Source organism: Poecilia reticulata, linkage group LG12, assembly GCF_000633615.1.
Source record: "Poecilia reticulata strain Guanapo linkage group LG12, Guppy_female_1.0+MT, whole genome shotgun sequence".
Lineage (NCBI taxonomy): Eukaryota > Metazoa > Chordata > Actinopteri > Cyprinodontiformes > Poeciliidae > Poecilia > Poecilia reticulata.
The window spans coordinates 25,930,929-25,942,311 of NC_024342.1; the positions used below are offsets into that span (position 1 = coordinate 25,930,929).

The 11,383-nt window shown below is 38.7% G+C and overlaps 1 protein-coding gene across 1 annotated transcript in view; it reads right to left on the minus strand.

The window, feature by feature from the left end:
• pip5k1ba (phosphatidylinositol-4-phosphate 5-kinase, type I, beta a) overlaps window positions 1–5,032 on the minus strand; it is a 14,068-nt gene extending 9,036 nt beyond the window's left edge. The window contains exons 1-5 of the mRNA XM_008424804.1: window positions 4,636–5,032; window positions 2,835–2,965; window positions 1,579–1,696; window positions 1,326–1,478; window positions 3–239 (exon numbers count right to left, since the gene is read on the minus strand). Of these exons, the coding sequence (XP_008423026.1) occupies window positions 3–239; window positions 1,326–1,478; window positions 1,579–1,696; window positions 2,835–2,965; window positions 4,636–4,707 (711 nt within the window). The 5' untranslated portion in view covers window positions 4,708–5,032. The remainder of the gene's footprint in view (window positions 1–2; window positions 240–1,325; window positions 1,479–1,578; window positions 1,697–2,834; window positions 2,966–4,635) is intronic.
• Window positions 5,033–11,383: the final 6,351 nt, after the last annotated feature.

Genomic DNA, 11,383 nt, shown 5'->3' on the forward strand with positions numbered 1-11,383 from the left:
CCGTCCTGGTGCGTCTCCTGGAAGTCCAGGTCCTTGAAGGTGGGCGAGTTCTTCAGCCGCTCCTTGCGTGAAGCGCGGCGTTTGTAGGACGAGCCCTTCAGGTCGTACTTGAAGTGCATCTTCATGGCTCGAGGCAGAACGTTGTTCATCACCACCACGCGGACCGTCACGCCGCCGCACTGGATGCAGTACAGGCCGTAGAACTTGGGCAGCAGCGTCCGCGGGTTCTGGTTCAGATTCTGGTTCAGGACAAACGGGGAAGGAGACATGAAGACGCCGTGGAGTTTAGTTATTTTAAACAAGTCGTTCCCCCTGAAATTCCTTCACTTGTTCAAATTAAAATACAACAAATCTTAAAGATAACCTGATTAAATATAAATACATTTTTAAATGATGATTTATTTTATTTAAACCAAAGAAATGCTACCCAGATCCTTCTGATCCCAGTTGTATTTGTAAGATTTTGTGTTTTTAATATGCATAACTGAATGATTGTGTTTATTATACATTACTTTTGAAATTCTGATGTTTTTATGTGAGAATGAAATAAAAGTTGGTTCTGCACCGTCTTTGACGTGGTGCTGCACCGTCTTTGACGTGGTGCTGAATCTTAACTTATAAAAATGTAACTGCATATTAAATATATGATCAGTTTCAAAAACCCTCCAAATGTAAAGTATCAGCAGGCACTGACCGTTACCTAGCAACCCCAGGGGAACTCTGTCCTGTTACCTAGCAACCCCAGGGGAACTCTGTCCTGTTACCTAGCAACCCCAATAGAGTTCCAGGATATTTGATCACCTGGTTTTATCGCTGTATGCGAAGCAACATGGCTGTTGGAAGAGACAAGTGTTTAGTTGTTGACTTGAATCCAGAAACCACTGCTAGTTATGCAGGAGGCTCCACTTCTGCTTTTCAAAGATGTCCAGTTGTATAATTGTGCATCTGTTTACAGCTATTGTTAAAAGCTGAGTTAGGGGGCGTGGCCAGCAACAGCTTATTTGGATTTAAAGTGACAAGTCGCCCTAAAACGGCTGAAATCTCATTATCTAAGATTTATTTTCAGCTAACATTGTAATAAACATGTTTTGTATAGGCCATAGACCGATTCTAATCTGTTCAAGGAAGCATAATAGTTACACTTTCAAGCATTTATTTCAGYATTTCTTTTCCCTTGAGAGAAAAAACTAAAACGGCTTTTAGTTTTTATTCTGGTTCTATATGTGATCTAGAAGATTCAMGTGTCAGAGAAGTGCAGAGCGCTCTGTGGGAAGACGAGCGTCKGGTGATGTCACTGTTGGGAAACGTGTGACTCAGCCACCCACCATGTAGTAACCAGGAAGCAGCTTCTGCAGAAACTCGGCCTCTTTGTGCTGCACCGTCTTGATGATGAACTCGTCGTCGCTGGTGAGGTAGAACCAGGAGCTGCTGGCGCCRGGGTTGGACAGCTCTATCAGCGGCTCCTTACAGATGGAGTACTGAGACGCAGTGACGCAACAGTCAGACAGTTTCGCAACCAGCTGCACGGAAACTCACATCACCATGGTGACGAAACAGCTTGACATGGTTTCAGCTCACCAGATAGTCGTCAGGCTTGATCCCAAACAGCTCCCTGAAGTAGCGGAAGGCCAGCGGCGCRTACGTTTTCAGCCGGAAATCTGGGAAATGATGCGCCGGAGTCAGGTTGCTGCCATCACTGGAGATAATAGTAATAAAAAAATGTTAGTTAGTTAGTTAGTTAACTGGTGAGGCTGTTTGACCAGTCAGAGGGTAAACCAAGTATTGCTAAAGTGTTTTCTTTGGCATCACGTTTCCAGATAATGTTTGGCCAAGAGTGACGGCTTGTTTTTGTCAAATGAAACCAACACCTTGTGTAGACGTGTGTTTTCCTCCATTCATTTGTTCCGTTGAAAGATTTAGGTTTTGGCAACAAAAATATTCAGAAATATTTCTTAAAAAGTAAATTGTGCCACAATCACTGGGACGCACGTTGGGAACATTTGTACAACTGGAAACCAGCAGGACAGAAACTATAACATTTCATTAGGTTGGAGTTAAACCTTTCAGTTTCACCCAACAGGTTTTCTMGTCATTAGATCTGGACAACATTATGGCCAAATGTTTCATTTTCACTAATAAAGTTGATTTTTTCACATGGTGAATCATTTCTGCCACATATTATGGGTTATTATTCAGCTCAAACACCCATTTTCATAATTCTGACAGAAAAACTAGATTTCAATCTAAAATGTCCTGATATTTTGTTTTTGCACACATAATATTCATGTCAGACACAACAGTAGTGTATCTGTAATCCAAGTCCCAGTAGTATTGATCAAATTATTAATTTATGTTTGAGATGGTAGGACAGAAAGTCTTATTTATACCTCAGAGAAACAGGAAGTTTAATCTTTTAGAGGCTTTACCTCAATTGATTGTTTAAAATAATAATTTTGCTTTTTTTTCCCCCTCCAATGGACAAATTAACAGGCAGATTATTTCATTACGAGACTATGCAACAGCAAATAAAGCATTAATTCAGTCCATGTTTGACCAGTTTGCATGCTAATCCATTCTACATCAATTTAACAAATAATATAAAACTTCTCCAGAGTGCAGCCGCCTCCACAGGATGTGCTGCCCTGGGTGGTGAGCCCTTTCACCCTTAATAAAACCCAGGAGAGGCTAACTGAGCTCAAACTATTCTCAATCTTATGAGGAGAAAGTCAAATTTCCTGGATAAACAAAATGTGAGACACCAACTAGCTATTATTCCACTCCTGCACTAAAAATATCTTGATTTATCCCCATTTATACTGTATGTAAATATTTACCTGGGTAAGAAGACGGTTTCTACCACGGAGAAGTCCTGCATCAGAACATCTCTGTCGGGTTTGGAGCTCAGGTTTCCAACAGCATAACCGATTCCCAGCTGGATGGCTCCTTTCAGGGCCTCTGGTGTGGGCTGACAGAAAACACATTTAGAATTTTTTTAAAAAAGAAGAAACTAATTACTTCTTTCTTGTCTCCACGCATAACCTTTACACTTCCCCGTCACGAACAGGCTATATTTGGCATGTGTTAACATTTGGTCTAGTTAAAAGTGTCGGGATTAGCACGTTCCCCTCGGGATAAATCATGTTAATGACTGTTGACTCCCTCAGCTGCACTTGGCTTCGTGTTAATTAGCGTGTAAACATGTTCAGTGGTGGCGGTGACCTCAGAAACAAACTAATGCACGGATGTTTTAACCTTTAACGCTTTCAGCCTCACACTGAGCCCGTGTTGTTGTTTGGAATTATGTTAGCGTGTAGCCGCTAACTGTTAGCACCTCTTGCTAGCTGAATGTTGGTGTAAATAGCCTAGATCCATTTCGGGGAAAAACACAATATCATGTTCCTCTCCACAAACACTGGACTAGTTCAGCATGTAATCTGATCATATCTGTGTCAATTTGTTCGTATTTTTAAAGTGACACCCATCTATATCCAGCAGCTTTATAAAGCTAGCAGCGTTTTAAAGCTAGCTTGCATGAACGATTAGAAAATGAGAAAAAAGAGAAAGTTCTTCACAATATTTCACATTTGACAACACATGTAAAATACTGAAACTCTACGAAATTATTAGCTTTTACTGTAGTGGACAACTGAACTCTGGACAACTGAAGCAGACGTCCATATCTCTAGCAAGTGCTGCTAACAAATAATGAAATGTAAAGTTCAGCACTGATTTAGGACTCAAAATAATGAAGGGAAACTACGTTTGATTTAGGGCAGTTAATAGATTCAACAAAGTTTGGAAAATACTGTTTTTGTGAGATCTTAATTGGCTTAGGAAACCCCCAGAAATATTTATTTGACCTAAAAGGGGAAAAAAACAATCAAATAAAACATAGATCACCAGAATACTATAAAATTAGGAGTCAAGATTAAAAACTCTCCAGTTTACAAAGATCTGCAGTCTTGGTGAGAAATCTAACATTTACATACTTCCTCTTTCAAAATCAATTTTAACAAGATATTATGAGGTTGCTTGAGATTAGTTTTGAAAATCATGATAACGTCAGCATTCATTGTAAAAATGGTCCAGATTCACCAGCAGGTCAATTATTATTTACAAACAGCAGCAGGAACTGTCCTAATATTTTTTGTATCATGGATTCAAAACGGTTTTGTAAAGATATTTCAGACATTTAGCTTTTTTTTAATGATTATGCAGCTGTTGCAGATTACACCAAAGTAGAATATATTGACATTTTTAAATTTCTAGTTTAGCTAGTCCGGTGTTTTTTTGCACTGTGTTATAATTCCTGTTATTCTTTTGTTCTGTCCACTTTCTTCCGTAGCGGCTTAAATTTCTCACTTGTGGGACTAATAATGGATTATCTGATCTAATGAAAGTCTATTGATTGAAATCTTGTAACCAGAGTAAAGTGATGTCATTGTCATGGTTAAACCTTTTAAATATTGTGGTCTGATACTAAAACATTTGCAGTGATAAACGACTCTCACRTGAAACTTGAGAAAGTTGCACCTAACATTTCAACATTAAAAATACTGTCAATGATTAAATATTTCTGAAACAGTAGTTTAAAAACCAGAAGTAATTTGACAAATGAGGGTATGTTTTTCTTACCTTTTTGTGATCCTTTGACGTTTTAGAGGTTTTGGTTCCTCTTCCGTCCTCGTCGACCGTCTCTGTTGACATCTTTTGGCTTTAGAGAACTGAATCAAAGGGAAGCTCAGCTGTTCTTCCTCCAACTTTCACTGACTTCCTGTTTTATTTGCGCTCACTAATGAATGACCCAACGATGCACAGCTTTATGACTGATGGGCTTCATGGAAWCTTCATTTCCCCAGCTGGCAGCTCCTGTAGAGAGAAGACGTTTGCATAAAGATAATTATCAGTTTGGTTTGTAGAAACCAAAATACGATGTTAATTATTTTTCCTTGCATGGATCCTGAGCGTCTACAGGCTGTTCTGTCTGAGCTGCTCCTCAACTCTGAGGTACTTCTCAGTTTTGTAAGCCTGTAGCTCCAGAATCCTCCACAGTAACCCTTGGTCCCAATTAAACAGGATTGCAAAACCTGTTACACACACAAAAATCTCCGACTTTCATAACAAAGAGCAGCAATCAGGGCTTACAGCTTAGATCCTGAAACACAAWGCTTGTTCATGACTGAGAAGGTTTCCTCATCTCTGTGTTCTTGGCTCTGAAAGTTCTGGGTTCAAATCCAGATTCTGGATGAGGTCAGCATGTTGGAGAAGAGAAGCTCTGTTCGACTGATCTAGCAGAAAAAGCTAAGTATTCATGAATGAGACAGAAAGAGAGAAGTTGTGAMGTTTACTGGCTAATAGGTGCATCATAMTTTGTTTTATGTTAAATATTTTGTTTTTTATGCATGTATTTTACTCTTGAACTCTTAAGTTTTATTTATTATTCAACATTTTGCATCGTTTTTGCATAATAAAAAAGGAGTGAAAAGATCCTGTAAGACAGTAAATGCTAACATCCACTAGCTAGCAACTGTTTTTCCAGTAAATAGTGAATCAGTCCTGAAAATTAAATGAACATCTGGAAAACCTTCCAGCATCAARTTTGTTTTTATTTCATTCACCAAATCCACACATGGCTACTGTAATTTCATAGTAACATAGCATTAGCTTAGCTAACTAGCATTAGCTTAGCCAGCTGTTTTCTGTAGATTCAAAGCTGAAATAAGCAGATGAAGGAGTTTGTTATATTGCAAAAACTCAGTTCTGTTTTTCATCTGGAGCAAAATAAAGAGTTTTGTTTGCTTGTCAGTTTTTATTCACMTTAAGAGACTAAAGTTTGTTTCATCTGGAGCAGAAATGGAGATCTGCTTCATAAGATGGTGGAGCTACTCTTGAGTTGGATCAGTTATTTAATTANAATGCTAACATCCACTAGCTAGCAACTGTTTTTCCAGTAAATAGTGAATCAGTCCTGAAAATTAAATGAACATCTGGAAAACCTTCCAGCATCAAATTTGTTTTTATTTCATTCACCAAATCCACACATGGCTACTGTAATTTCATAGTAACATAGCATTAGCTTAGCTAACTAGCATTAGCTTAGCCAGCTGTTTTCTGTAGATTCAAAGCTGAAATAAGCAGATGAAGGAGTTTGTTATATTGCAAAAACTCAGTTCTGTTTTTCATCTGGAGCAAAATAAAGAGTTTTGTTTGCTTGTCAGTTTTTATTCACMTTAAGAGACTAAAGTTTGTTTCATCTGGAGCAGAAATGGAGATCTGCTTCATAAGATGGTGGAGCTACTCTTGAGTTGGATCAGTTATTTAATTAGGTAAAGCTATTAACTCTTCTCATGCATTACTGAACCCAGATTATAGATTATATTTGTAGTAATATTTACTATTTTTTTCCCCAATTAGTTTCAGAAAACACACAAAACATTTTCTGTAGTTGCACCAAGTAGTTTAAAAATAATGTGAATTACAGTGATAATTTCCATCTCTTTTCACTGCATTTTAATCCTCATTTAACCCTTTCCTTTCCAGCTGCTTTTGAATTGGCTACAAACTCATTTAGTTAAACATAATTAAACTATCAGAAGTAATGATACCACTTTCTACTCATTTTWTGTTTCTTTTGGTGTCTGATGCAAGAGACACTTTAATACMACACATTTTAAAAGCATTTTTCAGATTAGATGATTTGGAGCCATGAGTAAACCTGCAGAAAGCAGCACAGACGACCAGAGAAGCCGTTTATTTTAAGGTTCTGCTTCAGGATGTGGTTTTGTGGTTTTGACTCGAGGAGGCGAACTGGGTCGACGAGGTCGTCAAGAAAAAGATCAACRTTTTTCAGGGATCCGTTCTCACAGCTTGACGTTAGTTTCCTTATTGATATTCAAGGCAGAAAAACGTGACGGGGAAAAATAAACCGTTCATAAAAACATTACCAGTGAGAGTTTTAGGTTCCTGGCTGATAATCTGGTCTGTAGATGGTGTAGCAGATTAAGAGGGAAGTAAAAGTGAATTTAATGAGAAATAAACAAGAACTTACATATGAGGAGACATATGGAGCAACAGCAGGTAAACAAACAACAAGCAGAGAGTATGAGAGTGAAAGAGAGAGGAGGTTAAATACTGAGAGCTGATTGGCTAACAGGATGCAGGTGTGAAGAGAGAGAGAGAGAGAGAGAGAGAGCATAATCTAAGAACAAGGTTGATCAAATCAAAAATAATAATAACTGAGTCAAACACATAACAAATAAAAAAAGACACTTGCAATCCAAATAATTCTCTACTAAATTCTTTTTGGTGACGTTTCTAGTCCAAACATCTCAGTACGTTTAAAATAAATAACTTTTCCATAACAAGTAACTTTTCAGCAAAGTATAGACATTCAAGTCAATGATTCCTTCATATTCATAAAAAGTATTAGTTTTACTGGTAGATTATTTCTTTTATAATGTTGGAAAAAATGTGTTTTTATAAGTGACATAATCTGCCAGTGGAACTAACACCTTTTAAAAATCTAAATTAAGGAATTATTTACTTATTATCTACTTTACCTTTCTGAAAACTTACTTGTAAGTTAGTTTGTACTGAAATATTTTGACTAGAAACCAGACCAAAAATACTTGGTAAGATGTTGTGTTTTTGCAGTGTTTAAACAATGTAGATAAAATATTTGCCTTCTTTTTTTCTGAGTATGCTGTTCTTAAAATTTGGGCCAAAATCAATATCTGATATTAAACATTTTTGGATGTTTTTGTTCTTCCATTTTTGCCTCTGCTGCTTATAAAGACAACCCAAAGGTCTAAAAACCACAATGCTGCTTTTAGGCAATAAGTTCATGTTGTTTGGTGTCTGGAAAATGAGCCGTTTGAAAAACCTTCGGAATGTCAAGACACAAATCAGCAGCCACTGCCCGTTACCTAGCAACCCCAGCTGAACTCACCCYGTCACCTAGCAGATGGGTTGCTAGGTGACGGGGTAAAACGTGTTTGGTTTTACTGCTGTAAAATGGMCACTGGAAAAGGCGAGACATAACTCAAGTTAGGAAACCATAAAAGTTATTTTTAGTTATTTCCCCTCATGATGAAACAATGATCACAAACAAAAACACCTTGTGGAAGAAGAAACAAACCGAACAATTGACCTGATGAAGAAGTGTCAGGTCTGGGTTCTGAAAGTGAGGAAGTTAGAGCTGATGTGCCCTTTACCTCAACATCAGGTTGTATAACAACAACCATTATACAATCKATCTACTGTCTGTGGGGACAATGATTCTTAATTTAACTGGATTCATTGAGTTAATTCAAACTGAACAACTTGGTGTTTGATGACTATTATCACAGAGGCAGACTGGACTCTAATGGTTTGATCCACTCAGACTGGAGGGCTTGAATGGTTTAAGGTTTATAGTTGCTGAGTTTTGCTAGCTCTGATGCTAATTTAGCCTGTTCCACCAMAGTAGGGATTCGGTGAGAAAGCCTGCGGGACATCAGTAGATTTTAAACTGTTTACTGAACTCTGAGAACAAAGTAAACATGATTCTCACAAGTGGAGACTTCAAAATAAGAGCATGAACATAGACATCTACATACATGAAGGAGTTTATAACAAAATCTTCATCACCAACATTCAACTTTATTCAACTAAAGACTTACAAAACAGCAAATTAGTGCTTTAGAATTTAGGGGAAGCTAAATGTGCTAAAGTTTTCAAAGTTAGCAAAAGCACTAACGGTGCTAATTATTAGATTAGCAGAAGTGTTCCCCTCACATCTCTTTCTTGTTGTTAAATAATGCAGCTAACAGAGGCAGTGACGCCTCAGAGCTCTACATGTTCTTGGTTTTTTAAACGTTTTTGATTAGGTAATTTTGATGAGCAAAACACTTCCTGGTTTCAACATTTGTGTAAACTGGTTCTATGGAATCCTGAAACTGTAAAATGACTTTATGTTTCATCTATTCTTGTGTTTCTGTAGATTGGAGAATGATATGTGGTCTCAACAGATTGTAYACAGCATCTCTACTGGAACTGATCCAAAACGTTTCATCTTAAAGTCGTTTTCCCATCTCACAGTTTGATATAATTGGTTAAATTTGGGACCAAAATTTCAAAATTGGATACATTTCCAGCATCTGTGTGTCACTTTCAATCTACACTGAGTCAAACCGACCAAATCTTTTCAAAACTCTGTTCCCTTCCCTGCCTGTGGGGGCGCTGCACCAAGAACTACTGAATGAAACAATACAAAAACCTCTGAAGAAGACACAGTGCAAAACTTCTTTCTTCACGAAATGCAAACAATAATGGAGTGGCATCACATTTTAGTGGTTGTAGAATTTTATTTTGTTTTTGGTAAAAGACCACGAGACATTTCTCCTGCTAGCTTTAGACTCAGATGTTTGTTTTGGTTTTAATTACCCAGAATGCCCTGTGTCGTWGTCCACTACCTGCTTCTAGAACAGTCTCCGATCCGCTTGGTTTTCACATTTGCTTTGAATCCGAACCAGAGTTCACTTCAACCAAACCCAGACTGAGGTTTYGGGTTTTTGGTCCGATTGCACGTTCACACCTCCCCAAATGAGCCGGACTTTCTAATGGATTAAAGCTGASTAAGCAGTTAATTCAATTTGTTTGATGAGACAAATCAGTATAGAAATACATTTCTCATTGAGCTCTCTGTTTGAGGAACWGTAACTTTTATTTCATAATCTTGTTTTCGGTGTTGACTGTATTTTAAAAGTTCCACCCAGGCGTTAAACCAACATCTCCTGTAGCTGAAGTGATGAAGAGGCCTCCAGTAGAGCTGGGTGTAAACCGCAAACAGGCCTGAGTTTAACTAGACGCTCAGGTGAGAGAAAGCAAACATTTAAACCTGCCTGCTGCCTTTACATGTATGTACATGTCAGAAAGTGCTCCTTCCAAGCTGGTAGCAGATATTTCACTTTTTAGAGTCTGACTGAGGAAGTGGAGCTGATTTCCTCTTGTGATACAATCTTCAGCTCATGTTCTCGCAGCGGGACGCNGTAACTTTTATTTCATAATCTTGTTTTCGGTGTTGACTGTATTTTAAAAGTTCCACCCAGGCGTTAAACCAACATCTCCTGTAGCTGAAGTGATGAAGAGGCCTCCAGTAGAGCTGGGTGTAAACCGCAAACAGGCCTGAGTTTAACTAGACGCTCAGGTGAGAGAAAGCAAACATTTAAACCTGCCTGCTGCCTTTACATGTATGTACATGTCAGAAAGTGCTCCTTCCAAGCTGGTAGCAGATATTTCACTTTTTAGAGTCTGACTGAGGAAGTGGAGCTGATTTCCTCTTGTGATACAATCTTCAGCTCATGTTCTCGCAGCGGGACGCYCAGCCGACGGGCCGGACGGAGCTGAGCGGATCCGGCCGGGGAAACGGCAACAGCCGGCAGGTAGAGGCTGGATGAGTGAGGAAGAGAAGTCTTACCTGAAGCGTCAGGATGCTGAGTTCAGGCGTGAGGAAACTYCAGCAGCAGGTCGACGTGAGCTGAGCTGCTGAGAGACCAAGAGCCGACTGCTGCTGCGACGGTAAGGCATCCTCACCACTTCCCCTCCGTCTTCCTCTGTTCGCGCCTCTCTCCGCCCACCTGCTGCGCTCATCCTCTGACTTTGATCTGCTGCTAACGTTGAATTTAAAACACATCAGAACCTCCTGAACAGGTTCTGTAGAGCCCGGTCATGGAGGTTTTATTGGAACACCAACCTGGTATTTACCTTTAGCTAATGCTAGAGCGCTACACCAACCCGGTATATAGCACTAGCTAACGTTAGCGCACAATACCAACATAGTACTTATTAGCAACTAATCCCAAAGCGCTACACCAACTCAGTATTTATCAGTAGCTAGCTGTAAAGCGCTACAACAACATGGTATTTAGCACTAGCTAATGCTACCTACAGCACAATACCAACATAGTACTTATTATATTTAGCAGAAACAAATGCTAACATGCTGCACAAACATGGTATTTAGCAGTAGCTCACATTAAAACGCTACACTAAGGCATTTATCTTAAACTAATGCTAAAGCACTACAATAACATGGTACTTAACAGGAGCTAATGCGAACGCGCTACACCAACCTAGTGTATTTCTTCAAACCTCAATAGCAGCTCATGGAGGAGTTTGRTCTGTTCACATTTCATCTGTCTTATGCCATACAGTCATGACATGGTAACATTTTTCACAAATATGTAAAAAACATATTTTTAATAAAAGTTACACAMTGCAGCTATAAATGCCTGAATTTGTTCAAACTACTAATTCTGCACTGAGAGTCCAGAGTTTATTCTGAGGGAATAGACAAAGTGTCATCTTTTAATTTTACAAAAAAATCCAATTAACTGCTGGAAAC